Source organism: Strongylocentrotus purpuratus, unplaced genomic scaffold (assembly GCF_000002235.5).
Source record: "Strongylocentrotus purpuratus isolate Spur 01 unplaced genomic scaffold, Spur_5.0 spur5_scaffold_12, whole genome shotgun sequence".
Lineage (NCBI taxonomy): Eukaryota > Metazoa > Echinodermata > Echinoidea > Camarodonta > Strongylocentrotidae > Strongylocentrotus > Strongylocentrotus purpuratus.
Genome location: NW_022145597.1, coordinates 26,429,572 through 26,449,989, shown reverse-complemented (window position 1 = coordinate 26,449,989; position 20,418 = coordinate 26,429,572). Strand labels below are relative to the sequence as shown.

The window sequence follows — 20,418 nt, the reverse complement described above, 5'->3', positions numbered from 1 at the left end:
TAAACCAGACATTGCATTATATTTATCTAAAATATTTAATGCACTGTTTAATAAACAATTAAAAGAACATTCATCCCTTAATGGATTAAAATTGATTTGAATTTGTTTTACTGAATAAATGCATTGAGTATAATCAATAAGCACAGGGGCGTACGCAGGGGGGGGGGGTTTGGGGGTTCAACCCCCCCCCCCCCCCTTTGGTATTTTTTTTTTTTTTTTTTTTTATTATTTAAAAAAAAAAAAAAAAAAAAAATTATACCCACGGCTAACCTAAATAAGGTGACCTTACCCCCCCCCCCAACGACAAAAAATGTCAAATTATGAAATTTCGAGACCAAAAAAAAAAAAAAATGTGTCCGCTTACCCCCCCCCCCCCCCTTTTCGGCCGGCGCGATTTTCAAATTTTCGGGAGCAAAATATTTAAAAAACCCCCCCCCCCCTTGAAAAAATCCTGCGTACGCCCCTGAATAAGCATATAATATGAGTAATTTCGATTGATTCATTCCAAACACCATTATGTAGGGATATTATTTATACTTTTCGAAGATAAGTCTTACAAACTAATGGTAGCACGATCGCAAATTATTTCAAAAGATCAACCCAACTCAATAATGGATGTTTCATATACATCGCGTTCGGATTACGCAGGTATGGGCATACAAAAAAGGGGTGGGAGCGAATTAACATGATGCATAATATCATCCAACTTGAAAAAAATACCGAGTAGAATTTTTTTTCAAAATTGAAACAAAATCGAACAAAAGCAATTCGTTTTAAAAATGTAAATATCAAATATTACTAGACTCATCTGCTAGCTGCTCCGCGAGCCGGTTCCTATTATTCCTACACAGCGACCAAATCTCTTACAACATGCCAGAGAGTAACGTCGAAATCCTTTTTTGTAGGTAGGATAATATTGCTTTTGCTTTTGATTCACACAATTGTTATTCAACCAAAGTATTTAAGCGCCTGATTACCAGGCGTCTGACAGCAACAAGCTTCCGCGTGAAGTTTCGCCTGTCGATTGAGTAAAATAAAAAGAATAAGCAGAATCAAATATGATCTCAATCCATCTTATAAGCCTTCATGACAGCGCCGCGAACGCTACGGTAATACCTCAACATGCCAGCGTCGTTGAAGTGGAAACCGTCAGACGAGAAAAGCCTGGTGTGATTGAGCGCAAAAGAGCGATGGCGCCAAAAGTGCACGTTCGGCAGACCTTCAAGAAATTTGGCGAGCAGACGGTTAGTATCTTGTACACTTGCGTTGAAGTTCGGCTTCCAATTCGGTACAAACAAACGCGGGATAATACTACACACGAGTACATGACGCACGCCGGGTATGCGCGCAATACGAAGCGCAAGATCAACAATAGAAAGCATGGTAGATTCGGTAGTCGCCCGGCCGTCACACAGGTCGTTGGATCCGAGATCGAGCACAACGGCGTCTGGGGAGAGATTCCAGACGAGATCGAGCTGCGATGACGCGGAGAACACGCTGCCCGGCTGATCGTGGCCGACATCGTGCATAAAAGAGAGAACGGACGATTTCTCGAGACTAAGGTTATCCCGCTTGGGATCGCGCGCGATGTACTGATTGAGACGGCTAATGTAACTGTGACCGAGTACAAGAACAACAGGAGGTTCGCGATCGGAATCGGAAGAGCTGCACGACATGCTATCAGTAGACATTTTGGAATACGTAGAAGCTTGGAAAATGCGAAGTAATAAGGGATAATTCGGTAAACGGTAAGGCCTTTGGTGTTTAGTATGGTAATTTGAGAGAAATTTAATGAGCAAGATGCAGCGTGAACGCACGGTCAAGAAAGTCAAAGAGTAGACTGAAGATATAGAAGAAAAGTGTAGTATTTTATAGAAATCCTACCCATTGAATTAGCAACAAAGTGATTAGTTGATGTGATTGGTTCAGACTTTGTACCAATGAGGTAGCTCCGTCCCGATGACAATAGAATACAACCAATACACCAGTTTACAGTTGTGTGCGCCATTTTAAACAAGGCCAATATGACCTAGAGGTCATGTATTTAAGCGTAAATTAAGATTGCGCCCATGCAAATTATGATGATATCACTGCCTGCGCGCTGCGTTGTGCGCGCATATCATCATTTGCATGGGCGCAATCTTAATCTACGCATAAATACCAGAGGTCAGAGGTTATTGGCCCCAATTTTTGGGCCAATAACCTCTGACCTCTGTCTGCGCATGCGCACTGATACAACTGTAAACTGGTGTATTACTTTTCTAAAGCTCGCCCGGAATGCCGGGGGCGTACGGTGTGAAGGTTACGCAACAACGTGATTGGTTCAGACTTTGCACCAATGAGAGAGCTCCGCCTGAATACAATGGAAGACAACCAATTAACTTTCTAAAGCTCGCCGGAATGCCGGGGGCGTTGGTGTGAGGGTTACGTAACAACGTGATTGGTTCAGACTTTGCACCAATGAGAGAGCTCGATCCAGGAGACAATAAGAGATACCAATTAACTTTAGCTCGTCCGGAATGCCGGGGGCGTTGGTGTGAAGGTTACGTAACAACGTGATTGGTTCAGACTCTGCACCAATGAGAGAGCTCGATCCAGGAGACAATAAGAGATACGAATTAACTTTAGCTCGTCCGGAATGCCGGGGGCGTTGGTGTGAAGGTTACTTAACAACGTGATTTGCTCAGACTTTGCGCCAATGAGAGCTTCGTCACCAATGCAATAGAATAATGGCGAATAACAAAAGGAACATCAATTTCATGATCTTCTGTGTAATCAAAACAGATCACTTTTGTATATATATTGCCTTTACCTTTTTGTTGTTTTCGTTGACGATAATTTCAGGGTCAAATTCTGGATGAGATTAGACGAAAAAAATTGAGAAACTAAAATTGACATTTCCAACCGGAGAAACTGCCTTTAGAGGGAGGGTTAGGGGTAGAGTGTGAAAGAGGATTTTCTTTTTTCCTTCTCTTATCCTCAAGCGAGGTTTTTATTTCCATAATTTCAATACATAGTTACATTAATAACTAAGAGTAAAATATAGAGAGAGTTGGATGTGAGTATCAATCCATAGAGGAATAAAAAGAAGTGGAAAGTTGACATGCACACACAAAATGAGCCTGAACAATACATAAGTTTAAATTGTAAAAAGTGTTAATGAATTGCTCTTCATAGATAACATTCATACATAACAATGACGTAACAGTGCAAAATGAAAAGGCTTTGTATCACTTAAGCTCAATAAATTATATTGGCATCCTTATGAATAAAGTACACTGTAATCGTATTCATTATGTTTCAGTACAATGTTTAACAAAATACTAGCAAATTACATGTACTTCTGAACTTTTCGTATATTTAAGGTATTACGGCAAGTTATTCCAGCAAACAAAGGCTGCATATGAAAAAGAAATTTCCCTGTAAGTTTTTTTCATAGTTTGTGGGACATGAAGATATTTTTACAGGAAAGCAGCGTTCTTTCTGTATCATACCGTATTACATCAACAAAAGACTAAGCCCGCTCTTTGATATCATGCCCTCATCTAGAGACAGCTGTCTGGGGGAGGATGTCTGGAGTAGTTGTCCTTGGAGTAAGTTGCCTGGGGGGGCGATTGCTGGACACAATAGCCAATCAGTTTTGCAATCAAGTCAGATACATACATGAACATGTATCATTTAACTAAATTTGAATTAAAGATGCAATTTTTTTAAATATTGCATAATAAATGCAAATCAACTATAATGTAGTATATCATGATTTACAATCAACACTGAAAGATTATCATTTGTACAAAACATACAAATCTTTGTATGATCAACATGCATCAAAGATATGCAATCTACTATGATCAAGTTCTAGATATACACAAATATACATTCTACTTTACCATAAACAAGTAAACTAAAAATATATAAAAGTAGATTATAGATAGTGCTATTTATTTTTCTTTTTGAATGCAGTGTTGTTGAATTTTATATACGAATGTTCAAGAGCTAAGAGCTGCTTTACAGCAAGGCCATAATATACATGTACAATAAAATATATTATATATTAATAATTATCCATTCTATAACACATATAACACATAATGATATAACGTTCCTATGCGCTTCCAAAAAGCTCTGGAAATTATTACACTAGATTTAGCTCAGGCAGCCGTTATCAGCTCACAGTGCATTTCAAGGAATGATCCTACCAGGTACCCATTTTACCTCACCTGGGTGGAGCGTGGCAAATATAGATTAACGTCTTGCCAAAGGACGTTAGTGCTGCGGCAGGGATTCGAACCCCGTACCTTGGATTCACAGTCCAGAGACTCATCCAATGGATCATACAACATCTCTACATATGAATTCAATATGTGATTCAACACAATAATCATCATGGTCATACCAACCCAAAATAAATACTTCATACTTCAGATTTCATACTGCTTTTACATTTAAAGACCCTATCTGAAGACAATATCACTTTATATCAATGGAAAGCTCAATGAACGTACAATACAAATTAGTTTAAAAAAAAAATTTAAAACCTCATTTTCCGCACCCCTCCAAATAACAGGTCAACAGGGGTCGAATTTGCCGCAGTTACAGTGGTGATATTATTGTAATCTATGGCTTATAAGCTTTCCGTTGATATATAATTTATTTCATTTTTCACTGCCGACAGTGTCTTCGAATAGCATTCCATCTCATCAAACATCGTGTGCACATATTTTGTTTCATACATATACATATATATATTGAACACTACTTTCTGTCCATTGTATTCATTTTTGTGCGATATCCTTACCCTAACCTTACTTGTAATCTTTGAGGTGAACTTTACAAATTTTAACACACATTGTATTCAATTTTTTTTTTTTTTTTTTTTCAATTTATTTCACATCACTTTAAAAACACATCAAAAGATATACAAACAAATCATAAATTAAAACAATATAAATATATACAAAAAACAACAACATTCATTTACATTGTACTGATGAAAGAAGGATGAAGGGTGGAGGATGTGAGGGATCAACAAAGGCCATTGGCCTGTCAAGGTTGATCCCCTATATTTCCACCCTTCAAAAAAAAAAAAAAATACATTATACAAAATATAAAAAAATAAAAACAATCAAACAAACAGATAATATAACATAGCATAATCACATAAAAACACAACATAATTATTTACATAAATCTCAAAAAAGGCAATTAGATCAAATAAAACTACTCACAATTAAGAAGATAACATTTATATTTTTTCCTGAATGTAAAAACAGTGGATATTTCTTTTAATACGTTTGGCAACTCATTCCAAAGCTGTGGGCCTTTAAAACTTACTGTAGTTCTTGAAAAATTAAAAATATAAAAAGGTACATACATTTTATTGGAGTTTCTTATTTTATATTTATTAATGTTGCGATTATATTCGAAATAGTCATGAAAGTTATTGGGCAATAGTTGTTTAGAATAAGAAAACATAAACGATGCTAGTTGTAATTTATTTATATCAAATATATTCAATATTTTTAACTTTTTAAATAATTGTTGGGTATGTGCTAAATAGTTTGATTTGGTTATTGCTCGTATTGCACGTTTCTGTAGTAAAAACAATTTTTGTGATAAATAAAATGAGCATCCACCCCATACAATATTAGAATACATAAAATGTGATAGAATCATACAGTTATACAAATTTGTTAAAATCTTCAGAGGTAAAATGTGTTTTAAAATATTAAAGACTCCAATGGATTTAGATATTTTTATAGCAATGTAATTAACATGTTCCTTCCAGTTCAAGTTTTCGTCAATGATTACTCCAAGAAATTTAGTACTGGTTTCTCTCTTTATACTTAGATCATTAAGTTTAATATTTATTACATTATCTTGTATTCTACAATTCCTACTCTTAAATATCATATAACATGTTTTATCGCGATTAATGTAGAGTTTATTGGCTGTAAACCAAGTTTGTATGCTTTTCATTTCTGAATTTAATAGATTATTTAATGCAACTGGATCTTTACCTGATAAAAATAAACTTGTGTCATCTGCAAATAAAATTACTGATAAAATATTGCTAACATATTGCAGATCATTAATATAAAGTAAAAATAAAAGGGGGCCGAGATTAGATCCCTGAGGTACACCTACTGAAATACTTTTATGTTCTGAATTAAAATTATCAACGCTTACATATTGCTTCCTATTGCACAAATAACTTTCAAACCACTGTATTGCATTTCCCCTTATTCCATAATATTTCAGTTTTTTAAGTAAAATTGAATGGTCAATACAGTCAAACGCCTTTGACAGGTCTAAAAAGAGAGATATCACTATGTGTTTCTTTTCAAAGGCTTTGGCAATTTTATCTGTTAATTCAATCAATGCATGGGTAGTACTATATCCCTTTCTAAAGCCAAATTGTTTATTGTGCAAAATATTGTGTTTTTCAATAAAATATATTAATTTATCATAAACAATTTTTTCTAAAATTTTACTAAAAATTGATAAAATAGAGATTGGTCTATAATTATTCAACATATTTTTACTGCCATTCTTATAAATTGGTATAACTTTAGCTATTTTTAATGCATTAGGAAATATGCCTTTTTCAAGAGAAGAATTAAATATATTGCACAAAGGAGACACAATTGCATTAATAGAAGATTTAACAATTTTAGCACTAATTTCATCGTAACCAGGACATTTACTTACATCAAAACTCGATATAATATTAATTATAGTAGATTCTGTAATTGGGCTAAAAAATAAAGACTCACAAACAGATCCCTGTAAAAAGCTATTAAATGATGTAGTTACTGCACTATCCAACTTATCATGAATCTTCTGTCCAACTGTACTAAAGTAATCATTGAATAGATTTACAATATGAGATTTATCCTTTATAGATCTACCTTCATATTCGATTTCATTAACATCATGCTTACTTTTTCTTTTGTTCAAAACTTCATTTATAACATTCCATGTTTTCTTTGCATTGTTCATTACGTCCTTAAACTTATTATCATAATATTTACGTTTTGTATCACGTATCAAGTTATTAAATCTATTTCTAAAATTTACATAAGTCGTTCTGCGATATGTCGTAGGATTTTTAAGATATTTTTTGTATAAAATATATTTATGTTTACTCATTTTCTTAATTTCTATTGTAATCCAAGGTTTAACGTTTGCATGTTTCTTTTTTTTTATCTCTACCTTTTGGAAACATTCGTTATACAATTTCACATATATTTCAAGAAAACTTTCATACTTCTGATTAACATCATCAAGACGATCTAAAAATTCCCACTTCACAGACTGTAACTTTGAACAAAATGTATTGATGTGAACATCACTGAAGTCACGTTTTGAGTAAATTATTTGAGGATCATCTGTATCAGGTTGAGATAAAATCATGATAAAAGGAGTAAGATGATCACTGACATCTGTTAAAATTATTCCACTCAGCTTAACCTTTTCTGGATTATTACAGAAGAAATTATCCAAAGTAGTCGCAGAATGTGAGGTTATTCGGGTTGGCTTGATTATTTGTGGTAAGTAAGAAAGTGAAATAAAGTTATCAATGAATTCATTAACATATGAAATAACATCAAGTTTCAATAGATCAACATTAAAATCACCCATAATGATGCTCTCCTTTTTCTCATTCATAATAACATTCAGCGGTGCTTGTGTATCATTTATAAAAGATTGTACTCCTTGGTGTGGTGGTCTATACATAACAAGAACTATATAATTCTGTACTTTATTATATACCTCAATGGAAATACTCTCAACAGCATTAGTAAACACATCTAAATCTGGTCTTCTTTTAAATCTTATTTTGTCATGAATAAATACTCCTACGCCTCCCCCTCTTTTTCCTTGTCGAGGATTACTTAGGAAGGAATATTGGGGAAGAGAAAAATAGCTATCATCATCATCACTCTTAAGCCATGTTTCAGTGACCCCAATTATTGACATAGGTCTGGAAAATGTTTGGACACATTGTAAGAAATTATCAAAATTGCGCTTTAAACTACGGCAGTTAAAATGAAATAAAGTCACTATAGAACAAGTATCGAAATTTTTAGTAGATTCATAAAATTCATCAGGAGTATAAACTTTGTTATCCGGAAGAAGTTCTTCATTAAATGTAGTAGCTAAAGATTTATACTCTCTTGAGCTTCGATTGCAAAGAGAGCAATTATCACAAGTTGTAGAATTCTGCCTATTACATAAAATACAAGTACACAACATAGTACGTTAAACTATATACTATCAAAAACAAAAACGGAAAAGTCTGCAATATAATATAATGTATCGGTAGTACAAGCGGATATTAAGACTAATACATGGTATTCGCATTATTTCTCATCAGCTGAATATGGTTTCACTACATTGAGTGATATAGTCTACTGATATGAGCATAAATGTATATTAACTCAGCATTTACCTGTTTACGCTTTACATGACAATATTTTCATATTTTCTTAAGATCAGTCACTGAGTGTATTCTTTTCCTTACCGAACCTCCGTTCGTGGCTTTCACTAGAACAGTTACTCTGCCATCTGTGGACCACGCGGCAATTGCATTTGTGTTGAGTTTCACTTCATCCTTTGCTTTTTGAAGCAACATTCTGTTTGCTGCTGTCAAGTCTTCGTCAATTCCTATGTGTTTCCCTTTAAGTTGTTTCCTGTTCCTGATCACTAGATGGCGAGCACGATAAGTAGAGAACTTGACGATGATGGGTCGTGGAGGCTTCGTCTTGTCTCCTGGTCTCTTATCATGGCGCGGGGTACCAACACGATGTGAGCGGTCAATATCAGCCAGATTCAGATTTATACCAAGATCTTTGTTTGCAAGATTTATCATCACTGCGTCGGTGTCCTCTTTGTCCTTTTCTGGGATGCCGTATAATCGTAGACTGTTCCTCCTTGAGTACTGTTCTTCTTCATTCAACTTGGACCTCAATGACTTGATAACTTCAGATCTAGAAGTTTGCTCTTTCTGTAGTGAAGTTATAATGGAAGCTTGTGACTGGAGCGCAATTTCCAGATCCATTACCTTACTCTCTGTTTGTTCCAGTCGATCACGAAGATGGTGCAACTCCCTTGTCACACCTTCAACAAGGGATGTCTGAAACAAGTCTTTAAATCCTTGGCTGTTGAAATACTCTCTGACCTCATCACTTATCTGATCACATATATCATGGGTTTCCTCAGGCTGGGGAGCCATCTTCCTTGTTTTTGGTGGCATGATTGTAGTGAAAGCATGATAGTAAAAATGTTAATCTCACACTTACATCTGCGATGGTAGTACATACTTGAATAGTTATTTGGCGTGTGTGTGTGTGAGAGAGAGAGAGAGAGAGAGAGAGAGAGGGGGAGAGAGAGAGAGAGAGAGAGAGAGGGGGCAGAGAGGCAGAGAGGGAGAGAGAGAGAGATGAAGTGGAAGGGAAAGACAGAGAGAGAGAGATGAAGTGGAAGAGAAAGACAGAGAGAGAGATAGAGAGAGAAAGAAAGGGGGTTATGATCCGACACATGAATAGACTAAACTACCATTGAAGCTGTATTTCCAGCATGACTAGCAACTAATCGTTTAGGCGGCATTTTCAAAAGGAGTTTTTTCTCATTCTTTTCCCTCTGCTTCTTCATCTTCATCTCCCTCTTCTTTCTCTCCCCTTCTTCCTGGTCCTCAATAAGCTGATCTCTATCTCCATCTCTACGAGTCATCCTCATTCCATTGTTGCTATGGCAGGCAATTGTGCCTTCATCATCATTTGTACTGTTGATACTGTTGTTACTGTTGATAGGCATTTCTCCAGTACCACACCCAGAGACATTACTTGGCATTTCTACTGTGCCACGCCCACTCAAGTTGTTGCTACGCATTTCTTCTAGGCCACTCCCACTCACATCGTTGTTTGGCATCTCTCCAAGGCCACTCCCACTGAAGCCATTGCCATGCACTCCTTCTGAGCTACTCCCACTGATGTTATTACTAAGCTGGTCATCCAAGGAACCAGCGTCTTCCATCTCCTGCCATATAATGCAGGGACACACCCTGATGATCTCAGCCAGACGTTGGTGTCGCTTGAAATGCTCCCTGGTGACGTCTCGGTAGAGGATGGGGATGATTCGACTTCTCTTCCTTAGAGTCTGGTCAGCTGCCAAATCAGTCTAGGTGGGGGGTTGGGATCAAACATTACAAGAATATTAATAATGATGTCTTCCGTATGGCCGGTATCTGCCAGCTCAAGCTCCCATGACGCTTGCTCCAAGCATACATAAATCAGCTAAACTTCTAGGTGCAATGCTCATGGTAAATCTATGCACAGTCATAGTTTATTTCTGGTGTATGACGTTGCAATGAGCCAACATTAATTCAGGGTGTAGCATTGTTTGTTCAAAAGGGAACATCCTGTAAAGAAATTACTTGTGTCTTTTAGAGTAATAGCACATAACTCTCATCTTTTGGTGTTCCATTCATTAACTTTTGAATAATCTTGCGGAATGGAATGGGGTTCATAATTTTTATGTATATGCACTTGACGAGTCGGTCTTAATTAAGAAATTAAATTGGAGTACATGTGAACCTGGCAGAATCAAATCAAGAAAAAATGAGGCTGCATCTCCAACATGACTCCTCCTAAATTCAGTTAAATTAAATTTATTTTGTTTATTTTATTGAAATATATTTATTCAGGATAACAAGAGTCAAATATACAGTGTAGATACAAAATCTGCTGGCTTGAAATATCCTTGGAATATCACGATAACAAAGAGCCTATAGTGACCCCTAGTAAAAAAAGGGAACGGGATGTATGATATACTCAATTTTTGTCTTCATTATTATTTGTTGTTACTTGTGCCCCCAACCCTGAGGGAGTCCTGGAATCTGTAAGTACAGCTCACTCACCAAGACTTCACTATGAGATGATGTTGAGTATTCGGGAGAGATGATGAGAATACATCGTCGGCTTCGTTTCATGCTGACAATCTCCTCCGCTATCAATGCTACAACGATGGAGAAGAATAGCAATGGATACAAACATGCAATCATGAAAGGAGGTTTGTAGACAAACCTAGGTTTATGTGCGTCATAATTATGACGCGTTTTGACGCGTTTCAGACGAACGTTTGTCTGAACTTTGGTCTGAAACGCATCAAAACGCGTCATAAAATAATGACGCACATTAACCTAGGTTTGTCGACAAACCTCCTTTGTTAATTCGGGCGAAAATCTTTACCTTCGAAATTGCTGTTCACTACGCCCTTTGTCAGCAATATGACCCGACTTGACCTTTCTGACCTAATTGGCAATAATTGGGTCATCAAAATTTCACAAGTTTGTATATAGCACTCCTCGTCTTTGTTAAGAGAAGGTTTGAGGGGTCTGCCGGGGATCGAACCTACAACCTTTGCATTTCAAGTCAAGTGCTTAAACCACTCCACTACAACACCTCTATTTAGTCATCTTCCAGCAATCTGGTGATACGTCTGAACTGACATTTTCTTACCTTCTCCTGGTATAGAATGCATATCTCTCATCCATACATTATAACCCCGCTGAAGGAGAAGCTGTGCTACGGCGATGGCAAACCTCCCATCGTTCGGTGAGTCGCTGAAGCTGATAAAGGCATCATGTTCCATTCCATCTACGTCAGCAAGAAACGTAAAGAGAGTGAAATCAAATAATGACTTAGTAATTACGACAAGATTTATGTTCCACATTTTTGTTCCTTCATAAAATATGATCGTGATTCTAAAAGTAGTCTGACTAGCATGGAGTCCTAATATTTAGTCTAATGATCAATTAAAGAAAATACAAAGTTTTGGTATGGGGTCATGAAATTGGTTCGAATGTACATATTGGAAGCATATGCGACCCTACAATATTCCCATCGTTGTCGCGGTTGAGATCGAGTCCAAATTGTGAATAATAAGCTCGTTATGTTGTATAGCTCCCTCTCAGGTTGATATTACTTTAGATTCAAAACAATGTTTCTTGACTAAAATCGACCGATTTTCTATTTCCGTTTGGAAATTATATATCAGAACTGCATATTTTCATTTCAAGATCCAATCCCTTTAATTGGGCTGCTGATCGTTTCATCTACTACATATTGGGTCTAATCGAGGGCCCATAAGCGCAGTCACTGTGGTTAAGACTGAACATTAAGGTTCTCATTGTCCGTTCATCAACTCAGATGTCCAAGAATGGACATATTGGAATTGGGATGAATGGTTATTTACCCGCTTGTAGATCTTACCATGTTCTTCAATCTTTCCAAATCGGTTCTTCCAGTAGAGCTGTAGTGTCAGATGATATTTGTGACAGGTCACTGTTACCACGGTAACAACCAAGAAGATGACAGTCAATGATACCACGACGCCAACGGTGATCTCAGTCATCGTGTCAGGTGCTAGCAATACGAACAAAAAATAGAATCAAAATTTACTTAAAGGCCCACTGCACTACTTGTAGCTACTTGCGCCCTCTATATAACAAACAATGCCTAATCGGTGACCATTGGTCCCCCATGATGCTCTTTTTCTTATTTTAACTGAGAGCTGAGTTGATGAGATAACCATCTGTCCAGTGACCTTGCAGGGCGGTCTAATCCCTCCTGTAAACTATGGCAGATAAGCTTTAATAATAATGTTAGGATGAGATGCAATACACAAAACCTGCTTCATTGACTTCCTGTATAGAATTGTTATGAAAGACAAAATTTGCTTTTTCCATGACAATTGTCTTCACCGAACTTGACTAAAGAGAGCCCATATATTCCAAGAAAGATGCAACCTCAAATCATTAATGTGAAGTTTATTTTTCATTGAACTTATTTTATGCCCAATTAAACAAAACAAAAACACAAACCAATTTAGCATACCCTAAAGTAAAAATTAATTCTTAACAGTACACATAGATATTGAGTTTTTTTTTAAATATCAATACACTTGCTGCAACACAAGCTCTGAAAAAGGAGTTTGTCTGATTTTCATATTTTCGTTTTGTATTATTTAGAATGACCGCTGATCGTGAAATGTCACATGCGTGTTACCTTCCTCAGACTTAAGATTCTTTACTAAAAGTAAATTCAATTAATAATAATAATAATAATAATAATAATTGTGTTGACCATGTGACTTGCAAATGCCTGCAGAAACCTTTAAACCAAATGCTCATCCTAACATCCTTGAGTAAGATTTTAATTACAAAGTAGACCCCCCCCCCCCCCCTCAACAAAAAAATCCACTGGGACAAAATAACACCATGTTAAGCATAACAGATAGGTGGAAAAAACATCTGCATGCACCAAGGGCCCACAATCGCAGTCACTAATCGATCTCTGGCTATGAAATGCAAAAGTATGATGTGCACTAGAATAAAATTTAATTTTTACTTGGAATGTCTTTTTTTGGAAGATGGTAAGATTAAGCCATTCTCAGTTGATCTCTGTATTAATCCCATGGGATTAAGAGAATTCAGCTGTCAACGGGTTAAATACATACCTCGTGATACAGTGATTTGTATGGAGGCTCCCTTGTATGCTCCGCTGAGGGTGTAATTCGCAGTGATGACGTAGCTACCAAACATGTCTGTTGTAACATCTCTGATTATTAACTGCCTTCCAACTGCAGCTGGAAGATTGCTAGAAAAAAGCAAAAATGGTGATCATATACACATGACGCATGCGAGCAGGAAGCTGTCCTGATGCGAGTGAGTTCAGTAATCAATCTATGTGATATTCTCAGTTAATGAATCACATGTGATCACGTTTGACCAATCATTTGATTAGGATCTAGGAGTGAATTGTATAATACGTGATAGTGGTGATAGGTGGAGGTGCCATGGTATAGTGGTTTATCACTTGACTCTCAATCCAAGGGGTGAGGGTTCAAATCCCCGCCTGGCACTAATGTTCTTTGGCAAAATATTAATCCACATTTACCACTTTCCGCTAGGGTGTTTAATGGGTAGGATGCAATAAGTCAGTGTAGTTTGACCAGCATTTGTGGACATCTAAAAATTGGGGCCTGGTTGGAATGCTCTCCAGGGAGCGGAGAATGTGCATACATTATGTGTAGGCAAGAAGCCTGAATCCGATGACCGGGGTAATAATGTAATATATGTACATTTCTGAGAGACCTTGTTGCTGTATTATCATCTCATTCAAAAAAGAAAATATACAAGCTATTCATAATTTTTCCTTTTTTTAAATCAAAGATTTTTAAATTCAAATCGAATCAAATCAAATCGAGAGATACTCTTACTATGTTTCCAAACAATCTCTGGAGTAAATGTTAGGTGATTCCCAATACCGGCTCCCATCCTCATCCTCTTCATCTGTTAGCTGATTTACAGGTACCAGATTCTCATCTTCATCCAGCTTATTCCATCTGACTTCTGTTACATGTGATTTGTCCCCGGCACAGAACTCGCAAAAGAGGTAGACGTCTTCCCCAGGTTTCACCGCCATATCACTGCAGTTGGCATGGTCAATCGTAGATGGATCGCCAGTGAATTTCTCATCTGTCAGAAATGATTTTGATCCTGCTTTAATCGGTTGTCCAACATAATTATGCTCCTTCTGTTTTAGGTTAGGTTAGGTTAACGGGTTTTAGGTTCGGTTTAAAGTGAAGTGATTGGTCTAGGGGTTTGGACTTTGGCTGATGTAGGATATTTTCACTGGAGCATGTGTCGTACAATCCTCTAAATCATTTGAAAAATGAGTAATTTAACATTTAATCTAATTTAATTTATTATCATTGTTATTGTTGTTATTATTCTTATTGTTATTACTATCATTAATTTAATCATCAGTAATATCATCATCTTCATCATCATCATCTTCATCTTCATCTTCATCCGTTCATCTTCATTCGTTCATCTTCATCTTCATCTTCATCGTCATCGTCATCATCATCATCATCATCATCATCATCATCTTCATCATCATCATCTTCATCTTCATCCGTTCATCTTCATCTTCATCATCATTATCATCATCACCATTATCATCGTCATCATTATTATATCAATTAATTGAGTCAATCCCAACTCTTTAATAGAACACGGGACATTAGCTGAAATAGTAGAGACTTTGATTGTAAGCACTACAACAACAAAAGTATAATAATAATAATAATAATAATAATAATAATAATTTAATATTATAATGAGGCTACCCCACGGACATATTACCATACGGTGATTATACTGCTCTCCCTGTCTTATCACTTACCTTCTACAATTACATGGAATGTCCTCTGTATCGTCTCTTCACCATTGGACACCATGCATGTATAGTTCCCGATCGCATCTTTTTGTGTGTTTTTAATCTGCACGGTCTGATTACAGTCTGTCAGACTCGTGTGGGCTTTACTGCTGCCAGGCATAAAACCAAATGGGAACTCAAAGCTGAAACGAATATGACAGTGGAGAAAGGCTAAATATGTACTACATATACAAAGTAGGGGAATGCCAAAGCGAATTTAAGGGAGAACACCCCCCCCCCCCCATCATTTTATCCAATTGGTATACTTCAAATATTCAAACTAAAAGATAATTGCCCCTTTACTAATTTCACAGAATTTTGCCCCTCAACTTGCAAATCTTTTTATTTTTAAATTGTGTTTTTGTTTGTTGTTCTGTTTTTTATAACTTTGTTTTTTCAAGTTTCATCTGATGACAATCCTTTCATGATAGGATTCAGACTTTAAAGTAACAGAAGTTTATATACATTATGTAGAATGATGAAAACAATTAAAAACGGAGTCATATTTCATAAAACTTATTATCAATAACAGGTGTCACTTTTATACAACAAATTTGCTTACAGCCGATCCAGCCAATTACAACCGATCCACATAAAGGCTTACATCAATTACTGAAACTTCTTAATGATTTATTGTTTTATGATCACAGAAAGTTTAAAAACCTGTCATCTTTTAGCCAGGTGATGCTGGTGAAACCCTCAGCGTTGCACAACATTGACGGAATCATGTATTTTCCTCTCTCAACGCTGATGTTTAGCTGAGCATTAGGGTCTGTAAATCTCAAAGAGCTACCTGTATGGACAAAAAAATATGAAAACACAGAAAATTAAAGTGTACCAATCACCTGAAAATATAATTTGTTCATAGAAGTTAAGAAAGTATAAAATCTACCCCAACCATTTTCCCACCTGGCATACAATGGATAAGGAGTCAGGACTATGAAGAAAATAAAAGGATAACATAAAACCCCACGTACAAAATGTATAGGGATACAGACTTGGGTTCCGTAAGAGCCCTCTTCTCTACGGTCAGACCTGTACTCTTACCTTCCACGTCGTCGACTTTCGTTTCTCCAATATCGTCATAAAGTTATTTTCTCCTTTTCGACATCGTCAGAGACTCTGGTTTATTCGTTTGCAGGTCAGAACTATACTCTTATAGTTTTATCTTCCAGTTCCACATCGTCGACTTTCGTTTCTACAACATCGTCTTTATTTGAAGGTCTGGGGCCCCGTTTAATTACAAAGAGTTGATATCAATCGCAAATTATTTGCGATTGATTTAAATCGCAACTATATACACAATAGATAGGAGACTGGAAACTTGAGATTGATTGGAGGACTTGCGATTGATTCAGATCAATCGCAACTCTTTGTAAGACGGGGCCCTTAATTGTATTTTTAGTCTTACCTTCCAGTTCATCGACTCTCGTTTCTTCGACATCGTCGTCGACTCTTGTCAGTGTATCATCATTGACAATCATCAGCGACATCGCATTTCGACAACTCCGGTTTATATCATGTAGTGTTAAAGCGTAGTGTAGTGTAGTGTGAAAAGCGGCAGTCTTTCGCTATATAACTAGACTATCTTTCATATTGTTTACAACTTTACATCAAATTGCATGTGACTTATTGGAATATTTCCAATATCTCTTTCCCATTGTTTTTGTTTATAGCCGTCTGGAAGGCTCGTGTAAATCACAATTAAAAAGGGAAGAATTAAATTGGGATGTTGATTAATGTAGCATCATCGAATATTATCATTCAACCCCTCATCTAGTTTCATGCCATAGATTATATCTTATTACCTACTTCCCTTTCATTCAACTGTCAATGTAAACATGGGGTGGTTTCAGTTCAGGATACTGACAGCCTTTTCACACACAGCTAAAATTCATCGTATCCAGAGATGATTAGTATAAACGTGTTTAACTCAACAGTTTTAAACATGTTTATAGAAAATTTTCCCAGTGTGAACATCGTTTATACGATGTTGGGATAGATACGAAGTCGCGGTGCATACGCCCCTAAAAGCAGGCTGCAGATACGAAGTTCGTATCTAGAGAGCTTGACATTTTGTGTGTGAAAGGTTATTCGTGTTTAAACGTGTTTCAGACGTGTTTAAACTGGATGGAGCGTGCACTTTGATTGATATGGCATGACCTTCAATGCGCAATGGCACTACTGCGCATTTTACGAGCAGTAGTTAATCACGAAACGATTAACGATCGCACCGAAATTTCTGTGTGTGAAAGGCTCGTGATTAGTTTAAACACGTTTCAAACACGTTTATACTAATCATGTTTATAGAATTTTAGCTGTGTGTGAAAAGGCTGTATATAGAATTCTTTATGTGAAAGATGCTTTGTTAACGTTTAAATTAGTTACAGATGTACATTATGTAATAACAGTGAAGAAACGAGTATACGTAAATCTTGTTACTGTATTTATTCAAACGAAATATGGTAAAAACTTGAGTATTAGCTGTCCCGTAATAATGTACATAATTATTAAGTTTAGAAATCAAAATAAATTGTCTGGGTTCCATGGAAATAATAACAGTGCTCTCAACTGTATTAAAATTATAGTAAGGAAAGATTTTTTTGCAGCCAAATGCAAACAGTGTTTGCCAGTTTTTAAACACATTATATCAGCGATAAAGTGTTATTATGACATGGAAAAGTAATTGATTATGTCAAACAAATCTGAAAGAAAATAAATTTATGAAAAAAGTGGTCACTTTTTATAAAGTGTTTCTGATTGTTTATTTCTTCTAAATTCTTTTGCCAAATAAATCTGTGATATTTTAAAAATGAACTCCAATTTGTAACTGATATCTATAAAAAGTATGTTCTTATCATATTTTGAATGGCCAAGAATATCATTTTGAAATTCTGAATGTATATATCTCTTCTTGAATGCATATGTGAACGATGATATTTAATAAAGGATCCCTGTTGAAGGGGGAAATGTAGGATCATTTATGACAAATTTAGGATAACGCCATTTTCGCGGTGTAAAGGCTCATAAAATACAATCGGCCAGATCCTGGACTGGTGGAGGTAACGAGTGCTTACCATTATATATCTTTACACATTCATCGAATGCTCCAGTGATTGGAAGACTAGGCAGAAGAAGATAGACGATAGTTGGTACAAAACAACACAGCATGCCATGTTCCTTCATCATGTTAAGAGTCATCAATTTCTTCCAGTAGAACTGCATTAAAGAAAAGAATAACAATCCTAAAGTCATTTTCAAATGGAGGACGTCTAGTGTGATCTGAAGGAATAAAGCTTGAGTTGCTCAACACGTATTGGAGTAAACAAGTTCATTGCTAAATCTAATGGATCTGTTTATTTATTTATTTACTTATTGAATGGTTTATTAAAAATAAAGGTTGACTATCCGTCGGCAGGAGTCAGGAGTCTCCTGACGACGGATAGTCAACCTGTTCGAAACGTCGAGCCACTTCCGCCGCCCATCCTCTCCAAGCGCTATAGTTCTCCTTAGAACTATAAGCTAAGAAAGATAACCAACAGTCTTTTTCAAGACTTCATCAACAGTCATTTTCAGGACTCCTCAATCCTCCCCCTCTCTCACATGGTGCATCCTCAAGCATCTACATCACCATGCAAGCCGATACTTACAGGCAGCATTATTCATATAGCAGGTGAATAGAATGGCTGATAACCAGAAGTTTTTATAATTAACAAGGAAAGATAGAAAAAGGTGGCATAAGACAGTAAACCTTATTTAGTGGTAAACAAAAAGCGGTAATAAAATAATATGAATATTGAGCTGCCAAAAGACCATGGGGGTGCGGCATGAAATATCAACTTTCTCAGTCAGTATTGTGAACCGGATTATTATTATAATGATATGTCAACCGCCGTGCTGGGGAAGATTGGCAAAATGTAATTTTTTGAAGAATTACCCATAATCAGACTGTTATTTTCAATCTACCCATGGGCCACACATAATCTTCATATGAATGAAATGATGATGAAATGCATACATTATCACAGTTCACACACATTTACAACTAAATATACACATATCAGATTAGAGAGAACCGCTGCCAAACTTACCAGGTTATTTTAAAACGTACTTATACTATAGCAAGGAGTCATTTATTCGGCCTGCTAGCTGGTGCAGACCGGTGACAACAGCAATAAACTTGACTCAACATTCCGTTTACAAATATATCTAAACACTCACCTTCAAAAATACTGTGATTCCAGCAAAATGATTATAGTCACACTAAAATAACACACGCGTATTGATGCCAAACATTGACAACGTTAGATACTAGATAGTATCATGTGATTGTAATCTGACTTCATAAAATGGCTACCGTTTTCCGTTTACAAATATATCTAAACACTCACTTTCACAAATACACGTGATTACAGCGAAATGTTAGGAAGTACCGAGTGCCATATGCAATTGTAATCTGACTCAGAAAAATGTAATTGGAACCTGACTTCATAAAAGGGGAGTCTACTGTTTTCCGTTTACAAAATATATCTACTTCCCTAATGCCTCCAGTGGTGTAATGAGCAAAACCTTTTTGGGGGTCACAACAAAATCCAAATCACCACGCAGGGGCGGCGGAGCGGCTTTCAAAATAGGGGGGGGGGGGGCATCAACACAAAAGGGCACTTTCTGGAAACAAGGGGCACCTACAGAAGGAACCATAAACAAAACATACACCATTTTTAGACATTGGTATATACCCCTGCATCGTCATGATTGTGATTACTCTACCAGGGATGATATCAATATTTGTTTCTTTATTTACGTGGTACAAGAAACTGCTTAATTAAGTAACATACTCTGCAGTTGGGTGTGATGGTCTGAATATTCGTTTTCGAGCGAGCGAAGCGAGGGAGCAAAAATATTAAGATTTGTGAGGTCACAGTGCGAAAAATCACATCTTATAAAGAAGACAAAAAACAAACCCTGATGAGTATTAAGCACAATCTAATGAAAAAAGACTGAAAAGTTCCTTTATATCAAATAACATAATTATAATCTATAACTGGAAACTTAGAAGAAAAAGAGGTTCTAGGTAGCCTTGAATTAGGGGTGCATGTTATGGGGAAAGGAAAAGTAGGCGCTCATCAAA

General features: G+C 36.3%; 1 protein-coding gene across 1 annotated transcript; it reads right to left on the bottom strand.

The window, feature by feature from the left end:
• Positions 1-9,549: 9,549 nt before the first annotated feature.
• On the bottom strand, positions 9,550-16,282 carry LOC100892172. Its single transcript, XM_030982236.1, has 8 exons — positions 15,951-16,282; positions 15,255-15,430; positions 14,284-14,542; positions 13,522-13,661; positions 12,276-12,428; positions 11,523-11,660; positions 10,922-11,019; positions 9,550-10,182 (listed from the first exon to the last, which is right to left on the bottom strand). Exons 1-8 carry the CDS (start codon positions 16,013-16,015, stop codon positions 9,553-9,555), a joined length of 1,659 nt encoding a protein of 552 aa, XP_030838096.1. The 5' UTR covers positions 16,016-16,282; the 3' UTR covers positions 9,550-9,552.
• Positions 16,283-20,418: the final 4,136 nt, after the last annotated feature.

Excerpts from the sequence above, each read along its gene's own strand:
- LOC100892172 (XM_030982236.1), bottom strand. The coding sequence starts at position 16,015 with ATGATTCCGTCAATGTTGTGCAACGCTGAGGGTTTCACCAGCATCACC. Across the intron at positions 12,429-13,521 it reads ACAAATCACTGTATCACGAG|CACCTGACACGATGACTGAG; the intron begins GTATGTATTTAA and ends TCGTATTGCTAG. Across the intron at positions 11,661-12,275 it reads TGGAAAGATTGAAGAACATG|ATGGAATGGAACATGATGCC; the intron begins GTAAGATCTACA and ends TTGCTGACGTAG.